This window comes from Cladophialophora bantiana (assembly GCF_000835475.1).
Source record: "Cladophialophora bantiana CBS 173.52 unplaced genomic scaffold supercont1.16, whole genome shotgun sequence".
NCBI classification, from domain to species: domain Eukaryota; kingdom Fungi; phylum Ascomycota; class Eurotiomycetes; order Chaetothyriales; family Herpotrichiellaceae; genus Cladophialophora; species Cladophialophora bantiana.
The window spans coordinates 604,983-629,276 of NW_015971590.1; the positions used below are offsets into that span (position 1 = coordinate 604,983).

General features: G+C 52.3%; 9 protein-coding genes across 9 annotated transcripts; 6 read left to right on the forward strand and 3 right to left on the reverse strand.

Moving 5' to 3' along the window:
• Nucleotides 1-382: 382 nt before the first annotated feature.
• Nucleotides 383-2,213, forward strand: Z519_09812 (woronin body major protein; the record flags this gene model as incomplete). The annotated part of the gene is made up of 3 exons (XM_016767533.1): nt 383-498; nt 746-1,066; nt 1,196-2,213. The coding sequence occupies 3 exons, from the start codon at nt 383-385 to the stop codon at nt 2,211-2,213; spliced, it is 1,455 nt and encodes a 484-aa protein (XP_016616325.1).
• Nucleotides 2,214-3,738: 1,525 nt separating this feature from the next.
• Z519_09813 (uncharacterized protein) lies at nt 3,739-4,557 on the forward strand (the record flags this gene model as incomplete). The annotated part of the gene is made up of 3 exons (XM_016767534.1): nt 3,739-3,845; nt 3,917-4,316; nt 4,462-4,557. 3 exons carry the CDS (start codon nt 3,739-3,741, stop codon nt 4,555-4,557), a joined length of 603 nt encoding a protein of 200 aa, XP_016616326.1.
• Nucleotides 4,558-4,582: 25 nt separating this feature from the next.
• On the reverse strand, nt 4,583-5,452 carry Z519_09814 (uncharacterized protein; the record flags this gene model as incomplete). The annotated part of the gene is made up of 1 exon (XM_016767535.1): nt 4,583-5,452. One exon carries the CDS (start codon nt 5,450-5,452, stop codon nt 4,583-4,585), a length of 870 nt encoding a protein of 289 aa, XP_016616327.1.
• A 380-nt stretch (nt 5,453-5,832) lies between these two features.
• Nucleotides 5,833-6,664, reverse strand: Z519_09815 (uncharacterized protein; the record flags this gene model as incomplete). Its single annotated transcript, XM_016767536.1, has 2 exons — nt 5,833-6,573; nt 6,623-6,664. The coding sequence occupies 2 exons, from the start codon at nt 6,662-6,664 to the stop codon at nt 5,833-5,835; spliced, it is 783 nt and encodes a 260-aa protein (XP_016616328.1).
• Nucleotides 6,665-8,369: 1,705 nt separating this feature from the next.
• Z519_09816 (uncharacterized protein) lies at nt 8,370-9,162 on the forward strand (the record flags this gene model as incomplete). Its single annotated transcript, XM_016767537.1, has 2 exons — nt 8,370-8,589; nt 8,651-9,162. The coding sequence occupies 2 exons, from the start codon at nt 8,370-8,372 to the stop codon at nt 9,160-9,162; spliced, it is 732 nt and encodes a 243-aa protein (XP_016616329.1).
• Nucleotides 9,163-10,109: 947 nt separating this feature from the next.
• Z519_09817 (uncharacterized protein) lies at nt 10,110-14,215 on the reverse strand (the record flags this gene model as incomplete). Its single annotated transcript, XM_016767538.1, has 4 exons — nt 10,110-10,284; nt 11,162-11,462; nt 11,628-13,408; nt 13,458-14,215. 4 exons carry the CDS (start codon nt 14,213-14,215, stop codon nt 10,110-10,112), a joined length of 3,015 nt encoding a protein of 1,004 aa, XP_016616330.1.
• A 1,307-nt stretch (nt 14,216-15,522) lies between these two features.
• Nucleotides 15,523-17,484, forward strand: Z519_09818 (uncharacterized protein; the record flags this gene model as incomplete). Its single annotated transcript, XM_016767539.1, has 1 exon — nt 15,523-17,484. One exon carries the CDS (start codon nt 15,523-15,525, stop codon nt 17,482-17,484), a length of 1,962 nt encoding a protein of 653 aa, XP_016616331.1.
• Nucleotides 17,485-17,913: 429 nt separating this feature from the next.
• Z519_09819 (uncharacterized protein) lies at nt 17,914-19,176 on the forward strand (the record flags this gene model as incomplete). Its single annotated transcript, XM_016767540.1, has 1 exon — nt 17,914-19,176. The coding sequence occupies one exon, from the start codon at nt 17,914-17,916 to the stop codon at nt 19,174-19,176; it is 1,263 nt and encodes a 420-aa protein (XP_016616332.1).
• A 1,015-nt stretch (nt 19,177-20,191) lies between these two features.
• On the forward strand, nt 20,192-22,453 carry Z519_09820 (uncharacterized protein; the record flags this gene model as incomplete). The annotated part of the gene is made up of 2 exons (XM_016767541.1): nt 20,192-22,248; nt 22,306-22,453. 2 exons carry the CDS (start codon nt 20,192-20,194, stop codon nt 22,451-22,453), a joined length of 2,205 nt encoding a protein of 734 aa, XP_016616333.1.
• Nucleotides 22,454-24,294: the final 1,841 nt, after the last annotated feature.

Below are 24,294 nucleotides of genomic sequence, written 5' to 3' on the forward strand. Positions count from 1 at the left end.
CATAAGAGTGACACAAGGCCAATGATCAGGATACACGATAATTTTCTTTGGGCTCGAGGAGGGGCCGAGATGGCTGGATGGCTGGATGGCTGGATGGCTGGGGAGCGGAGCTTGCAGGTGTGGCACACCATCTGGAAAGGCCGGTACTGGGTCCATCGGGGCAGCTGTCAATCGGTACGGAGTGTTCATCCATATCAAGAGTCTCTTGTCGCGCTGTGTCGACGACGAAGAAATTGGACAGAAATGAAAGAATTGTGTGAAGGGGCGCAGGCACCAGCTGGTCCAACACCGGAATCGGCGATGACTGAGCCGAAAAGCGACTTTACTGCATTGGGATTTCGCGTTTTTCGCTACCGTGACAACCGGGTCAGTAGGGCAAAACATGGTCAACAAGCGTGTCGCTTGTTGTCTGTGCACTGTACAGTCCCCAAGCACCTTTGTGTGGGAACTGGGCGACTGGCCACAGAAATCAGCTCCCAGCTCTCCCCTCCCCGAATGGTGCCAATCCCAATCTCCACTCACTTAAAAAGGCCTCTTGTTGCTGATGGTCCCTGCTCTTCCTCTTTCCCCTTTCTTCATAAACACACTGCACACCTTTGGCCTTTTTGCTCTACAACTTTCAAGCATCATTGCTCCTTTTGCTCAGCGTGCATTGTTGGCTTCCTCGTGCAACTCTTCGTTCCTCTCTTCCCTCCAGAGAACCAGATTCCCCCAAAAGACAGTCTTGACTCTCGACTGCCGCAAGGGAGAAGAGAGTTGAGGCGCCTTTTAGAGCTGGCAACCTGGACTTTGACGCCCGAGTCCCCATCCCAATCAGTGTCTTCCCGTCTACGTACAGGAGTGACGCTTCTGCCGAAGAAACTACCGTCACCAAGGTAGAAGGGGAAGTTCAATTACCCAGACCCTCCTCGCGCGTCGGACGGGAAGATACTCGATTTTCTAAGCAAGAAGTCGACATCTCCGTGAGAGACAGCCGTCCACGCCGCGACCAATATCAACGAGAGGACGTGCGTGTCTACGAGGAGCGTGATCGAAGATACCCCGAGGTAGAGCTCACACGCGAGAAGTACGTGCCTCATTGCGTTCCGTGCCCCAATGCCCTGTGCTTAGAATTTGTGCCGCCCATGCGTCCGACGCATGGACCCCCCTGATGGACCCGTCCACGTTGCTAACTCGCCGTCTCTGTCTCCCACAGGTACCGCGGACCTACTGACTACAAGGCCGCCAACGTTAACATCGAAGTCGACCGTCGAGACTCGCGATTTCCCACCGACGTCGGTTTTGAAGCTGATCGCCGAGACACGCGTGCTACCAACGTTGACATCGAGATCGATCGTCGCGACACCCGGGACCACGTTGAAGTTGACTACGACCGCCGTCAGACCTACGACAAGACCTTAGAGTCTCAGCTAGACATAACTGAGCGAGAGTACCGCCGCCGCGTCGATCCCACCTACGACGTTGAGTACGAACGTCGCCGTCCCGTCCAAGCCGATATCACAGTCCAGAAGCAAGAGATCAAGGTCGATCAACCAGTTCGAAGAAGAGACATGGGTTACTACGACGACGACGGCAACTACCACAGCTTCCGCCGCGGTGTGGAGCGTGCTGCCGACCGCATCATGCACCCTTTCACCCACCACCAGCATCACCGCGACGGTGGCCGTGACGAGGTTGTCGTGACAGAGACAAGAGAGACAACTGGCCCAACCCGTGTCCGTGACGGCTCTGTTGAGCAAGTCCGTTTCGTCGAGCCTCGTTTCGGCGGCCGTGGTGTGCCCATCCAATGCCACTTCATCCGCATCGGCGATATTCTTCTTCTCCAGGGTCGTCCCTCGCAGGTCATCCGCATCAGCATGTCCTCTCAGACCGGCCAATACCGCTACCTGGGTGTTGACCTGTTCACCCGCCAATTGCACGAGGAGAGCTCCTTCATCAGCAATCCTGCTCCATCCGTGGTTGTGCAGACCATGCTCGGCCCAGTCTTCAAGCAGTACCGTGTCTTGGACATCCGTGAGGACGGCCTGATTGTCTGCATGACCGAGAGCGGCGATGTCAAGCAGGGCTTGCCTGTCATTGACCAGGGCGGCCTGTTCAACCGGATTGATCGAGCCTTCGCCGACGGCAGAGGCAGTGTCCGAGTGTTGGTCATCAACGATGGTGGACGGGAGTTGATTGTGGATATGAAGATCATCCACGGTTCCCGATTGTAGAGTCCAAGATGGAATTGGGAGAAGAGGGGGTGGCGAGGCGAGGTGAAGGGGGGCCGATGAGGTGGAAGCATGTGGTAATATGGAAGGGGATGGGAATGGGTAAAGGGGGTCATCTGGGCTAAGCTTACCGAATATATATTCATGTGCATATGCTCTGACAAATCTCCTGTGTACATGGCGGCAAGACAATTATTTGACTCGGACGAGGGAAGACCATGTAGTTGGCTTCTTTCTCGCCTTTGCTGAGCCAATATATATGGATCAGGTAGGACCAGGGTAGGCGCATTCGGATTGCGATTCAGAAGATGACATGCTCGTCGACGTGGGTATTCTCTTGTCAAGTTCCTTAGGTACGTGTATCTATGAAGCATACATGTCGTTCTCTGTCTTGGAGGAATCAATCCCTGTGACCTCGTACATGCTGCATGGTAAACATCCTGCATCGAGACTCCGCCCTCGATCCAGGCGGGAATTCATCAGGTCTTTTTGTAAAACCGCTACATACCCGCCTGCCTCTGGAAGGTCTCCCGCTGGACTGACCCCAGGAGGTGAGTGATGGGTAGAATGGGTTCATAATCACCGTCCATGGCATCACCTCGCATCACATCACATCAGGTTACGCCATATCGCACACACGTCTCGGGTCCACCAGCGTCTCCAGGATCATCGTCGCCGCAGCGGGGGCGAACAGGAAGCGGAAGGGGAGGAGGGAACGAATCAGGCACTTTACCGCCGAACACGAACACGAACAACAAGCGAGTGGCCTTGGAGATCTCGTATGTCATCTGCATCTGCATCACTATGTACTCGGTAACACCACCACCATCACCACCACCACCGCTGCCATTACCAAGTACGTACCACCCAGCTAAATCCTGGCCACCGCGGTAATATCGTCATCGACAGCTTTTGATCCCGGCGGGGAAAAGAAAAGGATAAGTACAACATCCATGTCCTGCGAGACCAGCTACATATGCATACCGAGTGCGACAGAGTTGTAACCTACCTACCTGCCTACCTACCTACCTACCTACCTACCTAGGTATCCGAGTACTATTCTGCTATTCAATGTACAATGTACCAGTACGGACTCGTAGTCAGTTGGTCGGATAGTTTAGTTGGCCCAGTGAGCTAAGCACCTGTTTAGTGAGGGGCTGTGTCCGAAGTACAAGCGAGCGAGCGTTGGATCCGCCTGTTCTTGATGACAAAATCCCTAGGCGGAAATGCATTGGAGATATTATTACCATATTAGTGGAGCAGCACCAGCGAAGGAAGGGAGGGAGGGAGGGAGAGCACAGAGCTTTTTTCCTTCCCCCCCCCGCCGCGGATTCTTTTTATTTCGGATCCCCATGCTTGACGATTGACGCTTGACGATTGATGCTTGACGCTTGACGGACGGACGGAGGAAGAAACACACGCATACATATAAACACCATACATAACCCCCCAGTTCCCTCTCCTTTGTGTCGAAACGTCCCCGTTTCTCCCCTCTGTCCGAGAAGAGCGTCTCCTGTCCGCATTCATAATGGCCTCGGCGACCCAAGTCAAGTCTTTCAGGGAGATGGTCGGCGTTGCCCCCGCCACTGCCTCCCCGAGCGACAGCACGCTGATCATCATCGATGCCCAAAATGAGTATGTTGGCAATGGCCCACTGCTGCCACTTGGCCCAATTTTCCCTGATTGACCCTGACCAAATGGCGCAGATACGCCCAAGGCAACCTCAAGACCGTCAACGTAGAGCAGACCCGCAAGGCCATCGCTTCGCTACTCGAGAAATACCGTGCCGCTGGAGACGGGAAAAACATCGTCCACATCGTCCACAAGACTCCCGCAGGCGCCCCCGTATTCACTCCCAACACACCGCTTGCCGAAGAGTTTGATGAGCTGAAAGCCCGTCCGGGCGAAAAGGTGATTCAGAAGGAAGCCGTTTCCAGCTTTGTCGGCACGGATCTGCATGAGTACCTGACCAGTCTGGGGGAGAGGGGCAAGAAGACGGTCCTGACGGGTTACATGGCACATGTTTGTGTGAGCACCACAGCCCGAGCGGGTAATGACTTGGGATACAACGTCCTCCTGGCCAGTGATGCCATCGGAGATCGAGATGTGAGTTGTCCCTAGGCCCCCAAACCCTCACCGGTGAGGTGGTACACGGGTGCGAAGAAGTCAATATCTCGAGTCTTCTTGCGCTTGCATGCAGCTCTTCCGCACGCAATGGTCAGGCCGACCCAGTTTCTAACGTCTTTTACAGATTCCCGGGTTTGGTGGGGCTGAGGTCACCGAGGCAGTGTTGAAGGAGTTGAACGACGCTTTTGGAACAGTTGTTCAGAGTGCAGAGATCAAGTGATTCGAGCCTGAGTTAATACAAATTGTCATGAGGCTTGGACATGGCCCGGAATGCCATCGTCTTTGCGCCACCACATCACTGAGCCATGGAACGGGAAGTTTTTGAGAACCAACTCAGGCATTTCTGCGTGCTCGTGGCCCTGTTTGAACTTAGTTTTCGCCTCAAAGCTTGCCTTTGCTTCCTGGCTCCCCAGAAGCGAGTGGCCAAAAGATCTGTGCAGCCATATCCGTGGACCGCAAGACATGATCTGGCTCTCAACCTCTTGTTCGGCAGCCGGAGAGTAGACGAACGAATCCCGATCAAGCAGTTCGAATCCTTTTGGGTGGTCAACTTTCGTAATGTTGAGGCTGGCCAGGAAGAGGCCATCCAGATCATTGTAATATGGCTCTTGGGCATACGCTCGCAGAGGATGAGCCTGCAATCGTTCCATCGCTTTGACCACGGTTCTGAAGGCCGCCAGTTGAAAATATGCCGACTCGTGTCTGTCAATCCAATGAACCGCATCACCGCAAAAGCTGCCTGTCCCAAAAACAGCACAGTTAGATACTTTACATTTCCCGGTCCAGATCTTGTCTGTCAGCGTTTGTTCAAGCATCTTGCAGAGGTTTGTTTCCCGCCATCTCACCTCAATGCCGGCGAACTGCGCCCGCATTGTCTCAAGCGTTGATCCTTTGGCGACCGACATTGGGAGGGAGATCGGTGGAGAGAGCTCTTTGATGGCGTCTCCACCAGCAGTCCAGTTCGAGTTCTGCTCTGACTCGCTGTGAGTCGAGTGCGTCTGGATTGTCGGCGGCGACGCTGAGAAGCTGGATGTGATTCTCGTCCAACCGTCATCGTCCAAAATTTCCCTCCTCTTGTTGTGGAGACTTTTTTTCTTGCGACTTGTATGCGGCATCGTGAGAGCCACACCCGTGATCTGAGCCTCAAGGGGGAACTCTGAAGGAAGGGCCAAGTGGGCAGGAAAGCGCAAGAAGAGGATCGCTAGGTGAATGAAGGAGACGGCCGCCGGAAAATTCCTGCACAAGGCTCCTAGACCGCAGAGACCGCGCGCACATATCGGAGGAATTCGATCTTGTGTCGGAGAGTGATCTGCAGCTGCAGGGCATATCGATGTACATGGGCACAGAAGTACGTGACCCTATTAATCCACGATTTGAAAATAATTATCAAAGCGTGCCCGCCAAGACCCAGCCGAGTGATAGAGCACAGGATCTTTTAATGGCCTTTTACACTTACTCCATTCTGCTCGACCTATTCCATCATCACCTCATAATTTCACAACCACTGCTTGGTCCCGTGGTGAGACACAAAAGAGCCACCATTTTCTTCCACATTGAACTCGCGCATCACCTTCAGGCAGGCCTCGGCCGATTCCTGCGGGGTCAGAGGTCCTTTCCAACCCGGAGCATTCTTTCTCAGTTCACTGATCACCGGGGGCTCTCCTTCTTCTTCCATCCAAGTTGCCACTACGCCAGGCGACAGGGCAAAGAAAAGAATGCCTTCCTTCTTGTACTTTGCATTATATTTGAATATGGCCATATTAGCCGCAGCCTTGCTGATGGTGTAGGGGCCGTCAGCGAAAATCCCCGAATTGACAAGATCCGGGTCGGCCATTCCACTGGAGATAAGGACCACTTTCTTTGCGGAACCCTTCTTGATGAGCGGAAGGAAGACGTTGGTGACATGGATCACGCCGACCACATTGACGTTGAAAGACTCGACCAGGCCCCTATCCAGGATTTCCGGTGTATCTTCGAAGTCGTCCAGACCCTTGCCGGCGGTTGTTCGGTCAATCCACGCGGCGTTGTTGATCAAATAGTCGAGTGATCCACCAGTAATTTGAGCCACCTTTTCTCTGGCGCTCAACAGCGATGTATAGTTGGTGACCTCGGCCTGGATCATGGTGACGTTCTTGAGGCCATCGGCAGCAACAGACTTATCTGCAGCCGCTTTGTCCCGCACGATGCCGATGACGGTATTTTCGGGATCCTTGGCCAGACACTGCACAAAACCGTACTGGAGAGGTGTCAGTAGAGCCCCTCGAATGTTTTGGTTTCTGACCTACTCCAAGGCCGCGATTGGCTCCTGTCACCAAGAAAGATGGCATGTCGATCTTGGAGGATTTGCGGATTCGTCGCCGGTGCCTGTTTCCGTAATTTCTGGAGATATTGTTGAGATTGCTAACAGATGATGTTGTTGACACTGATCTCCTCCGGTCGAGTTGACGCAATATATAGACATTTCTCACTCTCCAAGTTTCCGTTCCGATTTCTTATTTATAAGCAATGATGGCTTTATTTCCACCTATTTGAAAGCAAAGGCAGCGAAGGGGGATCTTGCACTCGTCCGAAGGCATTCGAATTGGCTTACCTGAGCCATATTCGAAAAGTCGAAGAGAAACGGACAAACTAACATGCAGTCGGCGGTCAAAGAGCCTCTAAAGACAATAAGGGATCTGAATTGATGGAGCATATCAAAGCGTTCTGTTGATCACCAAGGCGTCGATGTTGAAGATGAGACGGAAGAGAGGGTCAAGAAGGGAGCATTTAGCCTCGTCGAATCCAAGGTTTGATACGGCAGTCTCCCGAGACTAAGAAAAAGCCAAATGCGGCAAAGCTGGACTCGGCAGCAGTTGTTATTAATCCGAAGATGGGCAGGAGCGAACAGGCTCTATGAGAACTGGGGACCGTGACAAAGTGCAAGGAACATTTGGCAGCACACTGGGATCGATAGAGGTGCTGCGGGGCCTTTCTTTAGGCCCGCCATTTGGCAGAAGCACTGGGTAGCTCCATCTGCACCATAGGGACGGAGGACCTGGTCCGAAGTAAGACCTAAGAAAAGATGGCATTCTTCGCTGGGACTGACGGGTGGCGTGGCGTTGGCGTAATAGCGCATTTGCTGGGCGGCTTGCGAAAGTGATTGATTGCTTCTCTCCTGACTCCCGCAATCTGTGCAGCCGCCTGCAATGCGTGGTGTTGAGATAGGGACCGCCGAGTACCTCGTGCAGAGGTCGGAGTTCAATGATCAGCCGAAGGGGAAACTCCGACGATGGTGGTGAGATGGTGGGCGGCGGGGAAGGAAACAGCCCAGGTGGCAGGTGTGAGGGTGACAGATGAGAAAGCGAGGAAGATCCTTGTCACAACTCGGCGCTTAGGAGACTGGACTTCACCAGCCAGCTCCGTCCATTGCTTTCCGCCGCGGCCCCCGCTGGCCCCGCTGGCCACCGCCGCCCACCTCCATCAGCAGCCATCCAATCGACTCCTCCAGATGCACCTCGACCAGCTGGTGCTTCTCGGTGCTTGATGGTGCCCTGCCTCGAATCAGATGCGCCATCACAACTCGCTCCCGACCTGTCAACCTAGTCAACCCTGTTGCTGTCTTTCACACTCTCCGAAAAGTGCCACTCATCTTCACAAACCACTCACAGCTCGCCCTACACACAGGTCTCACGTCCCGAGAGCCCAGCAAGCCAGTCACGGCGTCTCTACGCCTCATTTCTGGGCGGCTGCTGGTCTGGCCTAATCATGCCCTGCATTACCCCCATCGCCGTTTGCCCATCCCACAGGCCACAGGGGAAAAGACCTAAATAACACTCCCATGCCGTTATCATGGGTCCTCGACGGTCTTCCACCTTGACAGAAGCTCGCCGCCTGCGACCGACTTGGCCTTGTCTTCCAACGTCTCCATTGACCATATAGGCCACCCACTCAGCAACATTCGAAGAACACTTGACTGTGCAATCTTCCTCCCGACACCGCTGCTTCCGCAGTCCTCAGGAAATAAATCGACACGAAGAGACGGACGCTCACAGGATGCCCTGCAGATCGACCGCGGGAATGGCACTTGTCCTGCTCTCGCTTCTCGGCCTCGTCTCTGCGCACACGGTCATAACATATCCTGGTTGGAGGGGAGACAATCTACGGTCGAATGGCACAACGGTAGAAACACATGGCTTAGGACAATATGCCATCGGACAGTCTGTGGCTGAACAGGACTACCTTTATCCGTATGGAATGCAATGGATGTATCCTTGTATGTACTTCCGGACAAATTTCGTCCTGATCCCGAGGGGTTGCTGACATGACTCTGGTAGGCGGTGGTATGCCCACCTCGCAAAATCGTACCAAATGGCCGGTAAAAGGTGGTGCGGTCGCATTCCAACCTGGGTGGTTCCAAGGCCACGGAACAGCCTTCATCTACATCAATTTGGGTCTGGGGACAACCCCACAAAATATGTCCAACGTCATGCTCAACGGAGTTCAAATCATCGGGCCCAGCAAAGATCCATACCCAGGATCTTTCTGTTTCCCCCAAGTTCCTCTTCCTGCCAATGTTACCGTCAATGTCGGCGACAACGCAACGATCCAGCTCATCGAGACTGCAGTCCACGGCGCCGCGCTGTACAACTGTGTCGACATCACCTTTGCTGAACCCGAAGACGTCCCCGAAGTCAATGCCAGCAACTGCTTCAACTCGAGTCAGATCACCAGCGACCTGATCTTCACCACTTCTTCTTTGTCATCCGACTCAACGGAACTATCCACCAGTCGGTATGGCTATCTGAGCACTGCACTGGCCGTGGCTTTAGGACTCCTACTGCTGTGACTTTGAGGTGGGGTGAAAAATTTATCAAGATTGAATGGATAGGCTCGGGCGGAATTGGCCAGTTGGCTTCCTGCTTCAACAGGGCCACCTAGAGGGAGACAGAACATCCATCCATCCACCTCCTCCCTGCAGCGTCGGAGTTGGAATCGAATTTCGATGCTACCGTTCGCTCGACTCGCGAACTCGGCTGCAAAGCCGATTGTACGCGAGGCTCCTGCAGCCGACGAGTCAAGCGATGTCATTTCCTACATCTCAGCGCGCATTCCCAGCGAGCGAGAATTGCTAAGATTCTTGGATCGGGCGGTTCTGAGGGCGTCATACCGGTACATAGCAGCAGAGGAGTTCGGTTTCCTGGCGGTCACGACGGATGAAACCATATCCCGCTTCGCGTCATGGAGGACGCATTGACATCTGTAAAGAAAGACGAAAGTACCTTCTGTTCCTTTGATGCACAGCTGCGTCGAAAGGACAAGGTAAGACGAAATGGTCGTGCCTGAGGGAACTTTGTTTGTCTAGATCAACGTGTTGCGCAAAGCAAGCTACTTGAAGGCTCTTAATACTGTAAAGCTATTTCTTGTCCATATCAGCTCATGATTTGATGAAGCCAATACGAATGAAACCAAGGATACATTCACATAAAGGTGCAGAATGCCACTGTCCTTTCTCCATCCCTCGATGCCATAGCCATAGGCAAGCTCACAATGCTTTCCCAACTGAATCCCGGACGTCTTCTTACACACAAACCCGTGAACTGTTGTGGCGCTTGATTGGATTTGTTTACTAATCGTGACGTGTTTGTGGTGATCTGCACCCACCCGTCGGTGCCAACGACTCCCCTCTATTAATAGCTCGATAGCGTGGTCGGTTGAAATCTGCCGTGTCGTCCGCTCACGCTCTAACAACAGCGCCCCATGGCATTGTCGTTTTGTCGTCCCCGTCGCCGCCAATCAAGGGTTGCGGAAATAAGCATCAAACTCTCTCAAATCATCCATGATACCGTTGGTGATCTTCTTGTCTTTGGCATTATACTCTGTTGATATCAGCTGTTTGGGTTCTGGAGCCATCGGTTCATTGCGCCTCTCCACGGCGTCGCACGACTCTCGCTTTGTCTGACTTTTCTGCCTCAGTTTGACCGTTTGAGACTTGATTCAATTCTTTGACAGTGGAACTGCTACCCTTTGCAAATTGACCACGGACTGCCGCGGTACGCCATGAGCCTCTGCTGTGGGACGATCTAAGTTGGTATTCGTGCAAATATCTTGTTCTGCCATTGCTCATGGCTACAACGGCTTCTCTCTTAACCGGTGACACCTGAGAGCAGTTTGTCTGATTCTCGCACTGGGATTTTGAAGACGCAACCGATGGTTCATTTGGAGGAAAATGTCGGGTGTTCACCTCGGGAAGTCCGCTTTGGTGCCGGCCAGAGGGAGATTGCATCGTCAGCGTATTTAGACGTTCATCATCAGCAACGAAACCCCTTTTGGCAAAGTCTTTCCAGCCTTTCCCGAGTTCACCCTGCTTCTGTGGAGATAAAGAATAAGTCTTTACAGTCTTCCGTGATGCCGGTTCCCAACTTGCCGCTCTCCGATCGCCTTGATTCGGCGGTCCCGGCCAGGTCGAGGGCGATACATCAACACAAAGACCCAATGCTGAGAAAGGTGCTAGGCCAACATCGTTTCTATTATCGACAGAAATGCCCTGTTGAGGTAAGCAAGATGCGCTGCCATCATAAGCAAGCTTCTGACCATTGATCTGTGATCTTACTATATCTTCTGCAAACACAACAGGCCCATCTCCCATCACTCCAGCTTGATCGGACTTCGCAAAAACCTCACAATCGCAATAGCATATCTGAGAACATTTGCCGCTACAATGATGGCCACACAGCAGCGTTTTATAACAGTCCTGGGTGCAGTGGACGTTGTCGTGAGAGTATTGGTGACAGGGATGAGGGCAGGGGTGACCACAGCGTAAGTTCGTGTCGCAAGGCTGCATGCACCCCCCTTCGTTATTCTCCCAGTCTGCTGGATATTTCATCAAGGTTGTTCTGCGATGGCGTTTGCACTGGATGGGGAGAACATCACCTCGGCGTCTGGGACTTTCTTCGAGCAGTGTGAGAACAGTGTGCCACAAGTTACTTCCATTCGTGAGAATCTTAGCGTTTCCGAAGAGGTAAAAGCCGTATTTCGCACGTGAAAGAGCTACACAGGTTCTGTTGACGTTGGACAAGAAGCCAATTTTGCCTTCCTCGTTATTTCGGGCGAGTGACAGGATGACGATGTCATTCTCTTCTCCCTGGTCTATGGCAAGGTCAGTATCAAAGTCACCAACAAAATCAATACCTTTCGAAGTTGAACAGGATTCTAGGGAAAGGCCACAAGTGACCGCACCTAGCGTCTCCCATTAAAGAGAACCAGATCAGGGGCTGACAAGCAAGAGCAGGGTTTAACGAGACTGTCGCTTACATGAATCGACCGTCTTCACACTGAGCTGGCCAGGGGCCCAAAACTCAGGGAAGGCCTTTAACTCAGTAAGAATGCGCTTGCGTTGTCCGTTGTAATAGGTCAGTACGGTGATCCTAGCAGGGTCGACACCATTCCTATACAGGTAGCGGTAGAACCCCGCAATGAATTTGGCTTCTTCCGAGTTATACGTCGAAAGGGACTCATCTTTCGCCTCCCACCATTCGTGGTCAAAGAAAAAGGATGCGAGCGTGCCCATACCCCAGGGCTCGACCGGGCGGTCGGCTACACTAGCATGGTCCTTCAAATCCGGGTAGAGGACGGAGATGAGTCGGCGAAATTCGGGCATCATTCGACGTTGGTGGAGTAGGATTTTGAATGGCATATTGTTCCGGACAAGTCTCTCGAATAGAGACACGTTCAGATAGAAAGGTTTGTCCTCTAGTTCTTTGACGCTGCAGTGACCCTGAAGCTGTTGATGATCTCCCACAAGGATGAGATGCTCGAGGCTCTCCACGCATGCGACCGTGACAGGAGCCTCCAACACCTCGGCCGCCTCTTCGATGAGGATAATCTTAGGTTTAAGGGCTGCCACGAGAGGTCTGTATTTGCTCAAACCAGTCGTGGTCATGCCAACAACCGAGGCTCGTTGGAGATAGACGATATCTTGTTCCCATTTGCCAGTAAGATGGTCTTTAACGAGTTTGTTGTAAACCACGGCTGCGTCGCGGAACTTGGCGGCAATTGCGTCCTTCGCTCGCGACTGAATGATATGGTAAACGGGGCCTCGGAAGTAGTTGGGAATTTTCCACAAGTCCGAAACAGTGTCCAGTAACTTTGCGGCTCTAGCAAGATCTGCGGCTGACGGAGTTTGGACAGTGAATCTGTCGTGAAGTACTTTCCACGGGCCTTTGAGCAACTCGATGTCCTCCTCGTCATTGACTCCCGTGGAGTCTTCGTTTTCTCTGAGCTGCTCAAATTCGAGATCGTTATCCTCAGCTTCCTCGAAGCCGTAATTCTCCTCTGTGTACTTGACTTCGAATGGAATGAGTGCTTTATCCAGCCACAAATGTATGGGGCCCTCTGTTGTGGGGGTTGCTGAGACCCATTCCGAGGCACCGTCTTCGAGTGATTGAGCTTGTTGCGCGTTGATTACCCCCAGTTTCTCGAGCACCCTGGGGCCAGACACCTGATCGGTGGACCAGGGATCTGAACCGGACATAACAAAAGGTTCCAACATCGCAATCATGGCGTTTGTTTGTTTAACCAAGAGGTTGTTGGTTTTGCCGAGCAGGCCACCTGGAATAGGTCTGAGTCTCTCCATCTTCCGAATCGCATACAAAGCCCGCTTCTGGACTTCCGAATTGGTAGAACGGCCTCCCAAACGAATGTAATTAGGCTCAAAGACCGAGACATGTTCCAAAAGCTGATCGAGAGCGTGATTCGTCTGAGCAGCAATGATTATTGGTGGGTCTGAAGCCGTCTTTCGATTGGCATGCAAAACCTCAAGTGCAACTCTCGAGACATAGGTCTTTCCCGTACCAGGGGGCCCTTGGACAATAGCTAGTCGCCGGGTGAGAATCTCTTTCAAAGCCTCCCATTGCGTGTCGTCTAGCGAATCGGTGGGCGCTGGTGGCCAATCTTTGGTGACGTCGACTTTGGAGTATTCTTGCTTCTGCGCCGGGATTGCAGCCGCGCTCAGGTCGAGAGTGGGATTTTCATGGACGTATGAAGGAGGTAGGACAGAAGGGGAAAGATGGCAGATATGATCAGACATGGGGAATCTAAGATGTATTAGCGCAGCAAGGCATACCTTGCATCTAATGCACGTACGTCTCTTGGCTTAGCTTCTGCAATGCCTTCAATGTGTGACGGTAAGCTTCGAAGTATCCTTGCTTTGCTTCGATCATGAGCCACTCTTTCTGTGGGTCGAGTTGAATATCTTCAGGCTGACCGAAGTAGATGTCGATCTCTGGGGGCTCACACATCACCCCTGCCAATGGCCTTGCTGCGACGACGGCCACAACCATGTCATTCAAATCTATGACTTTGGTTTTTGCGGGTAGGAGAGCGATAATACTGCCACTGACAAGTCTTTTGCTGTTGGCCCACTTGATGCGTCTTCCTGCCCGATGCGCTGAAAATTGGATTCTGGCAGCAACACCTCGTCGCGTAAAAGTAAACCCAACAATGTGGACTTGGTCGTATACTGAGAACTTCACAGTGTCACCAGTCGTGGGATCCTGGCAGAAGTCTTGGAGAGCATCGCGAAGGGAACCGAGAGCATCCTCCCGAAGTAGTGCATAGTGAGTTTTGAGGTATCTGTCCTTGCTCTTGTATGGGCTGTCAATCTTGTTCGGAAGGAGACTGGCTTCTCCGACTGCTAGTTCCTGTTTTGTCGGGATCTCAGGCTGGGAAAGCCAGGCATCTTTGTCTGAAGTGGACTGGATCTGTTCTTGTTTTGCGTTGTAGTCACGAATGTCTAAAGTGAGAGTGGGACCTGGGCTATCGTCAAAAGCATTTTCCGGGGCATTGCGAGTGTTTGGATGGCGGCGACCGCTTTTGAAGCGCTCTGACAGACCTGGATTCATTTCTGGTGAGTCGTCAGCACATTTCCGTTCAATGAAGGAGGGGTGACAGGGATTTTAATCCTTGAAAAGTAGGGACAAGGCTTTCGAGGTGCTGGAAGCTAAGTGTGGGCTTGGACTCACGTCCATCGTCAAGTAAGGTAAAAGAATTGTGGGTGTCTGTTTCATCAGGGTGTCAGTCATTAGCCGGGTTGAGGGAGGGGGGATAGAGGTGTGAATGACACGCCTCGGTGTTGCAGGGTGACAATACCAACAACACCTCTACCGCGGGGATGATTCCCTCGCCCACGTCCGCGATGATTTGACTCTCGTCCAGACACCATGATGTTGAAGCCGCAGACGTGTCTGAGAGAACGCTAGGCAGTTGATGTGACCGGTATCTCTTAGCCGCCCCCAATACACAAGATTGCAATGAGCCGAAGCTACTATACTCAAGTCAGGGTGACGAGGGGGCCGCATGAATGTGAACTGCTGACAGGTGCGAAGACATAGATCCGGAAGGCGGACGTGCAATAAGGAAGACTTTGCGTCAAGAGATGAGCACGTGGTTTTTGGAGTCAGAACGGTTCCAAGTCAAGAGACAATCTAAAAGACTTTTAGGATCTGGAGGTTCCATAGCATGCGTCACTTGAAGGAGAGGGGTTTCTATGCTAGTGGTAGCAGGAGGACACCAACCCAGACGTCAAACCAGCCAGATATAGCTCAATGATGGTCCCGCGGGGCGGTGAAGTGTTTCCAGCAGTAGTCTAGCTTCTGTCCACGGCACCGTGGGCTGTCGTCTGAAAGAGTTTCTTTCGGAATGACAACAAGACTTCGACTTGGAATACAACCTGTCCGCTTTCCACGGACTGAAGGGGACGTGCAAGAAAGTGAGCCGATAGTAGTCTGATACTGACTGGACGGGAAAAGGGGATCTTGGAGTCGGCGGTATACCTGCTTAGGTACTCAGCCTTGTCATCTGGATACGACTCACAATATCGATAGAAAACAAGAGGACATGTATCTTGGAACGACGTGAAGTCCATTGACGGACGACCAGCACAGTTACCGTCTCAATGTGGTCGGCAACTGTTTGCTTGAACGAACTACGGAACGGAGAATCATATACCCGAGGTCAACGCTAAGCCTCAGACAGAATAGTACGATCTGCTGCTTTGAGGATCCCTCACTGTCTGGGAATTCCACCTCAGATGAACGATCTTGAGATCATTGACGTTCGATTGATGCGCTTTCACGATTATTCATTTGATCAGATATTTGGCTGTGTCTGGAAAATCTACACTGCCGCCTACAGGCCATGAGCCAGCAGAATGCCTGCATTTGATGAGGATGACGACCGATCTCAGGACGGGAGTTTCGACAACGATGGTGATGAAACCATGCAAGATCTGGATGATGCAGATGCAGATGCAGATGCTGACGGCGATGCTGACGGCGACGTGGATCAAGATGTGGACGGCGATGGCGACGGCGACGGGGATCTAGATGTCGACGGCGATGCTGAGGCCGAGGCTGAGGGCGATGGCGAGGAGGAAGAGGATGCTGAAAGTCAATCTGAGCAATCCGACAATGAGGATGCTTCCGGTGAACCGAACGCAACACAAGAAGGCACTCAACCAGCTGCGTCCACACAAGTTGACTCTTCCCGAGGAGCTGCAATGGGCTCAAACATCTCCCCCGAATATCTTGAAGCACACACCTATGATATCGTCCCAACCATCGCTGCCCCCCACAGCACATCAATCAATGCCGTCACCACTACTGCAGATATGAGATGGGTCTTTACTGGGGGCTCGGATGGTTATATTCGCAAGTTTAATTGGGTTGATTCAGTCAACTTTAAGCTTGCCCTTACGGTGGCCCAACGGCACCCCTTCGTCGACAGTGTCGTGAAAGCTGGGGTTCTGATGACTTACTGGGAGAATTGGGACGCTCGCCCCGGTACCACTCGAACCTTATCCCCTGTTTACTCCCTTGCCTGTCAAAGTCAAGCGTTATGGCTGCTGTCTGGTACCGCTTCAGGTCCCATTAGACTACAATCAATCAGACACGACGAAGGCAGGGAGGTCGCGTTGTTGCAGAAACACACATCCGCGGTCTCAGTGCTGACCATCTCCTCTGACGAGAGAAGCTTATTATCCGGAAGTTGGGACAAAACAGTCTTAGACTGGGACTTGAATACCGGCCAAGTACGCACCATATTCGCCGCCAGCGCTGGCCAGATATCTTCTATCGAAGCTCGCCCGCTGTCATCTGTGCCTGTACCGGCCGAATCGGGAGAAGTCATTGTAACCAATGGTACCTTCTCATCCAACGATGGTAAGCCCCTTACAAACGGGGTCAAAAACGAGGTTCCAAGTCGGAATGCTCAAGAGCATCCCACGGTTGCTACTCCGGATTCTCTATTTGGAGACGATGACGACGACCTCTTCGGAGGCGGAGCTGGCGGGGTTTTGGGTAATGGTGGTGATCTCAACGACGCCTTTGGAGAAGAGGACGATGAAATGGCACGCGCAATGGCAAACGGTCCACAGCCAGAAGAACTAGTGGATCATCCCATGCTGGATTCTGCAAATCCGACACATGAAGCCGTATCTCCGGCTCAAGACCATCCAAATCCCTCAGACACCGCTGGCGAAGTCGCCAACGGCGTTCCTAACACTGTTGAACAGCCTTTCGTGAATGGCTTGCCGCATGCAGATGACCTCGAAAAGCAAGAAGCCAGCCGGAACGACACCCAGGACAGCGAAGCACCGCCTACATCTGACTCGACCTTCCTTGCGACATCCATCGATGGGGCAATACGTGTCTGGGACCGGAGACAGTCTAAGCCAGTCGCGCGTATCCTACCACGGAACACTCCTCCTTGGTGTCTGAGCGCATGTTGGTCTCCTGATGGCAACTTCATCTACGCAGGCCGACGAAACAACACGGTGGAAGAGTATGACTTACGAAAAGGACTTAAGGGGCCTGAACGAGTCTTTCGATTTCCAAATGGAAGTGGTGCAGTGACGTCCGTGAAGGCCATGCCTAACGGGCGCCATCTAATATGCGCTTCATATGATATACTGCGACTATATGATTTAAAAGAGTCACAGTCCCAACGATCGACAGTCCCGTTCCTGATTGTACCTGGTCATCGGACTGGAGTTGTGTCACACCTTTATCTAGATCCGGCTTGCCGGTTCATGCTATCTGCTGGAGGTAACCGGGGGTGGGAAGGCTCTTCGACCGAGGTCCTCCTGGGATACGAGATAACGCCAGGCCGATGAGGATTGTTGGACAGAATTTCATTTTGCCAGCTGTTCAAACCAGGTCTCGAGGCCGTTTTTCATTCCTTTGTAAGTCCTAAAGAGCGGGATAACAGACCTGGTCAGTGATTGAAAGAGACTGCCTCGACAAAGGGACTACCTACGCATTGGTCTATTCGAGACAAAGCCGACCTAGAGCATGCGCAGCTGGAGTATTTGTGCAGGGTAGTGTGTTCTAGTGTCGTTAGCAGAGGGCACTGAGCCCGATGTTTGGGGGGGGGGAAGGGTGGCGCCCTGGGTCTTGAGCGTTTGAATCAGTGGTTTCTTTTCTGCCGAGTCTCAAAATACCATCAGCATCGGCTTCTTGCGATTTTCACCGATTTTCACCGCTAAACTAGACCAAACAAGCCCAGCTATTACCGCTCAAGAACGCCTCTTTCTCCCACTACGATGCCTACTACACAAGGCTTCGAGATCTTGGTCGAAGGGGTTGACGGAGTGCCCTTCGCCACGTATGGCACGAAATTGTTGAGTGGAGGGATCATTTCAACGAAAATCCAAGCCAAAAACGGTGTCACATTCCGGATTCGAGTCAAGCCGCAATTCCCATTTCCTGAACCGAGAGACGTCCCCCAGAGCCAAGGCAGGTACAAACTGAGACCTTCCACGCAACATGCTGGATCGTCAGATACAAGAGATGCCATCGACTGCGAGTCATCAAAAACAAGTGGGAAAACAAAAGATCCGATTTGTTATGTCGCTTATGTGTTTATCGATGGCAACAAGACAGCTGAATGCACGGGTGTTATTGTCGTGGACCCCGAGCGTAGCACATACAGCGCAAAAGGCTACGTGCTTGACGGTCGATGCACTCTCCTGGATGGTTTGGAGACTCAAAACCACGCGGAGCATGACTTGGCGCCCAACATGTCAGTCTGTCCATGGGTATTTACAGAGAGGGGGATTGATGTTCTGCTGAGTCGAATGGACATTTCAAAGGCAGATCCTGACATTCCGTCAACGAAAATGGAGCAGGAAGTGGCCGACCTTACGCAAGCAATGGCCGACGACAACTTAACACCTGCCAACGGGAAGCGAGGACAAATCGAGGTTAGGATCGTCAGAGCTGTACATGTTGCCCAGATGAGCCCGGATTCATACTGGAAGCGAAAGGAAGAAGGGGGTGCCAGAAGTGACGACGATAAAACGCACGATGTTACGCTTGACTGGGATAAAGAGGAACATGTCCGCATGATCGGCATCAAATACCGCCGGTATCGTCGAGACGAGGCATTTCTATGCAAAATCATCTTCCAATATATGGACATTGCCAAACTCGTGAGCCTTGGATTATGCACGACAGATGGCACACCGATTGAGCATCGCCCAGGGGGAAGTAACGGCGGTCCTTCGGCGATGCCGTTCAGCAGTCTTGATTCACAGCTCAGTCCTTTGAAGCGTGTGAGGTATCTAGAGCCAGAGCAGGGCAAGAGCGGCGAGTCTGAATTAGACAAGTCTCAGTCAAGTGAGGAAGAAAACTCGGCTTCAAACACAACGACCGACTCGGACGTGCCTCTGCTAAAGCGTCGTGGAGCAATCAGAAGACGCCAGGCTATGACATTGGGCGAAGAGAAGGGACTTGGACGAAAAGGTCCGGCAACTGTCGATTCAACAGCCCACAGCCTCAGCGAAGCGTGGAAGTTTGAAAGGTAAAGCCGAGGGCTCGGACTGGTTGCAACCCGACCCTACGCCAAAGAAGGAAGGATCAGATGCAGAGGGTGGCCATGGACAGCTGCGACTCGTAAAAGCAGGTATTGAGGAGGACGTCGGAGGACGAGACGTGGAACGGGCGATATGGACTAAGGCGGATTCATTCAACGGAGAGCATATTGGACTGATGGCATTCGTTGGCAACAAGATATCGTTAACATGCCTATTACTTCCTCAAAAGGCCATTGAAGGTTCAAAGACTTGGTCTGTACCCACTAGGGGGTTACCTGGCCTGGGGAACAAAGAGTCGGTACGGAGTCTGGGGTCAAACAAGGCTGCTATCTTGATTGGAGCAGGAACTGCGCTTGTCGCTAGTGAGGCTGAGGGCGGGCGGTTCACAAGGTTGACAAGGCAACCGGTGCCATGCCGTCTCGCCGTGTCCACAGACGGTAATATTAGTCCGCAGTCACTTCAACCAAGTGACGACGAAGTACCTCGTAGCCGAATGGAAATGTGTTTCGATTGCAATGGCCAGCTTCACCGTCTTCATTCCTATGTCTCTCTTCTGCACTGGTATCGGCTTCACCCTTTTGATGCATTGAAGTCCGGCTCCTGACTGCTTTCGAATTGTTCGCACTCCGGCTGACGCTATTACTGTCTGTCTCAGCTCGCCTATTCTGTTTGGCTGCGCCCTTGGCCCCCCCTCTACCTGCTGGTGCTACCAGAAATACCACCACTACTGCAGAGAAACACGAACGAAGGGAGACTGCTGCGCCCATCCTCAAGGCTCAGTCTGACTTCAACAACTCGGTGCATTCCATCGCTGCTTCAAAATTCCATCTGTGTCCGATTCAGAACCGCTTCTCCACCAGACATACCCCTCCGTCGTTCATGTTCGGCGGTCAATTGGGCGCTGAATTGGTTCCCATACAGAAGTACGGACTACAGCTTCCCCTTTCACCCATACGCGGAGGTCCTCTTTTTCTTGGGTCTCGGGAAGCCGCTGCAATAATCGAGAATGTCGAGCGGCGGAAGGAACTTCTCCTTCGAGCCCCAAGATGACAACACTCTGAACCCGCACGGACGGCTCCCTCAGACCCAGGCACAGGAACAGCCGCGTCTGTCTTACCAACCCTACCAGCAACAGCCATATCATGAGACTCCACCCAGAGAATTTGTCTCTCCTCCTCCTAGATACGCCTCTACCTCTCCTGGCCGTAACCAACAACGCTCTCCTCCCACATCCCCCCAACGACGTCCCGTCCCGCCCGACACCCATCTCCTCAGCGACATCTCGCCTCCCAGGGCGCTTTCAAGACGGCCAGCGCCAACTGACTTTGACGACCTAGGCCCTCCTCCTCCCCCACCACACAGATCGAGTCCAAACCGACTCTCTAGAGACGATTCTCCCCAACCCTACTGGCCCAACTTGGGCGTGACCGCAGGCATGGACAATTTGGGCAGTAGGGAAGCAGGAGGGGGACTCAACTCGGACGCATCAGGTGTCGCCGATCGACATCCTTACGAAAGTGGGATTGAGGCTGCTCACTCGTTTCCTCAATCCTATTCTCCATACCAACAACCACGGCCCTCCCGGCTGCCCGAGCGAAACTCATACGGCTCGACGTTCGCTCTTGCTCATGGCGCTGCCACCCCTGGCACCATTACTCCTTCTCCCTCTCCGGGGCCCAGATCATCTAGCTACTCCGGCAGAAATATCCCCTTGGAAGACTATCATCCCAACTCCAACCAACCACTGTCCTCCCCGAGCTACCACGATCTTCCCTACCAGTCAAGTCATCCCGACAGCTTCATGCATCAAGCCAGTATCAACCCCAACAATATCCTTGACGATGGTGACGACGGTGTGCCACCGGCTGGCCAGCAAAGAGGCATTGGAAAGACTACCGCTGCCACTGCAGCAGCTGCAGGTACTGCTGGCTTCCTAGGAGGGCTCTTCGGCCGCAAATCAAAGAACCACACTCCTAGCGGGACATACGATGCAGTGAGTACAGCGCCAAAACCAGAGAAGAGTGAATGGTTAGCAGAGCAGACTAGAGGGAAAAGAAAAATGAAGTTGTGGGTGGGCGTCGGCATTGGCCTTGTTATTGTCGTCGCCATTGTTGCCGGTATCCTCGGTGGTGTCCTAAGTTCAAAAAACTCAGACAATTCCGGCTCGGGCTCGTCCAGCGGCGACACTAACAATGCGGCCTCAGACACGGAGGCGAACGGAGATCTTGACAAGAATTCGGCAGAGATTAAGGCTCTCATGAACAACCCAGACCTCCACAAAGTCTTCCCCGGCATGGACTATACTCCCTGGGGTACACAATATCCGCTATGCTTCACTTACCCTCCGTCGCAGAACAACGTCACGCGCGACATGGCCGTCTTGTCACAGCTCACCAATGTCGTTCGACTCTATGGCACTGACTGCAATCAGACCGAGATGGTGCTCCACGCCATTGACCGCCTTGAACTCACCGACATGAAGCTCTGGATGGGCGTCTGGATTGACACCAACCAAACAACCACGGATCGTCAATTGGATCAGATGTACAAGATCCTGGCGGAAACAAAGGACCATTCAGTATTCAAGGGTGTCATTGTTGGCAATGAAGCCCTCTACCGTGCTGGTGAGGACAAAGCACAGTCAGAGCAGGAACTGATCACCATTCTGGACGGTGTTAGGACCAAGTTCAAGTCTCTCGGCTATGATCTCCCCATCGCAACGTCCGATCTCGGGGACAACTGGAATGCCCAACTTGTCCAAGCCGTGGATTACGTGATGTCAAATATCCACCCCTTTTTCGCCGGTGTTACGGCAGAGGTCGCCGCTAGTTGGACGTGGACCTTTTGGCAAACCCACGACGTGGCCTTGACTGAAGGAATGTCAAACGTCATGCAATTGATCAGTGAGACCGGTTGGCCCAGCGGAGGTGGAGAGGACTGTGGCGGCACTGACGGGTCTTGCGCCGCCGGGCAGAGTGGATCCGTTGCCGGTGTTGATGGCATGAACACCTTTATGGACAATTGGGTATGTCAAGCATTGACAAATGGTACAGAGTATTTTTGGTAAGTCTCATCCTTTGAAGTGTTGGTGCTTGGAGCATACTGACATTGGAACGATAGGTTTGAGGCATTCGACGAACCCTGGAAAGTCATTTATAATACCGCCACCCAACAGTGGGAAGATAAATGGGGTCTCATGGACCCAGGCAGGAATTTGAAGCCTGGCCTGAAGATCCCTGATTGTGACGGGAAGACTGTTGGATCATGAATCGAATAGGGACTGGGCACGTGTATGGATTTTGGGAATCGAGATTGGCTAACTCGATCTGCAAGTTGGCTTGTTTCCTGACCTGAGTTGGACAAAGTTTATTACATGATGTCCACCTTGCAGCGATTTTGGCATTGCATGGAGAGGATGTCTCCCTGTCTGTGGTCTGAAGCGGCATTGTTACGCACAATCGTGCTGGGAAAACACGCTGGTATTGGGGTACTCCCTGGCAAGGACAAGGTTTAAGGACAATATTTGAATATGCGGACAGTATACGAGGTTGAAGAAAGTCATGACTTTGGATCCAAGGAAAAGTCCTGGGCAAAAGATGGTATGTACATCACTGGCAGGGTTCATGGAAAGTTCAGGAACAGTGGGATAGTGCTGTATATGAACATATAGGGTGTCGTTATGGAAAGTACCGGAATAGTGACATAGTACTGTATATAAACATCAGGGGGGCCGCTCAAGGATGGTGGTGTAGAATATTCTACACGTCAATGGTAGATGTGATTCCACGTCGCGTTGTGCCAGTCCGGCGCAAGAGGTGTGTTCAGACCGGATCGGTTGCGACATCACGAAGCGATACATCCCTTGAGACTATGATCGCAAATGCGAATGCAAATGGATGCTAAGGGGGAAAAGGAAAACGGAAAGGAAGAGGAAAAGGGTTGATGATACTCCGTACGGGGGTACATAAGGATAATCCAGCTTGTGGGCTATGAGTCGGAGAAAGGCAAAAAGTCAAAATGAAACAACTTCCAAAACGAGCTCGATCCGGAACACAAAAAGTAATAATTTCATTGTCTCGCGGATTCTGATCCTGATCCCCCCCCCCCCCCCTTCCCAACATACTGTACTATTCAAGTTTTCCCACCAAAAAAAGATCCGTGATTAACGGAATTTCCTCCTCCTGTTTGTTTGGACTACTCGGGTCCTATTCCTTTCCCTTTCCCTTCCCTTGCCGTTGCATTGCATCGCTTTGCCCGTTCCATCCCATCCAGTTTGATGAGCCCCCAGTACATCCCCTTCGCTGTTCACCCTCCCGGTTCCTGATTCCCGATTCCCATTCCCATCCCAATCCCTGTTGCCATTCTTATCCCCAAGTTTCCCTCCATCGCGGCCATGCCGGGGGAAGATGCTCAAAAATCAAAAAATCCGCCCAGATGAATATAAACTATTCAAAACAACAGGGAAGAAAAAAAAGCATCATGAATGCATCCAAGCAACAAAGGCTGCTCTCACCTCCCAAATTCCATTGCCAACTTCTGCTGGCTGTGTGTGAATTGGAAGAAAAAAAGGGTCCTTCTGTTTGATGGCCAGTCGTCGTCCGCATCTTCGTCCGCCTGTCGCTGCGCGGCCAATAGGATGGCGGAAAAACTGTGAAAAGGCCGTCTCTGAGAATCTCTTCCCCCTTCCGTTTTTCAGTTCCAGTCCCAGCCCCATCTCAAGCTGTCATGTCGCGAATCCCTCCCGAAATGCAGCGGAAAATGATGAAACTAGAAGGGGCGTAGCGACAGACTGTACACTTGGTGTCGAAGCCCTCGCCTGATCGAAAGGAACCTTTGCAATGAAAGAAACACGGAATTCAACCTCCACTGGTGACCCATAACAGACTCGCAAGGATATAGAAAATCGCAACAAGGGTATCCACAACATGCTCCTTTTCCCTTCCCAAACCACGGGTTCTCGTACGCTGGGGTCCTAGGACCCAATAGGCACGGAAAATGAGAAATATCCCACTCTTCCTCCCCTGGTACGGATCTTCACAGTAATGTGCAAAAGACCTAAATCGTGCTGTACTCTTCTCCAAACAAAAAAGATCGTAAGTCGAATGGCGA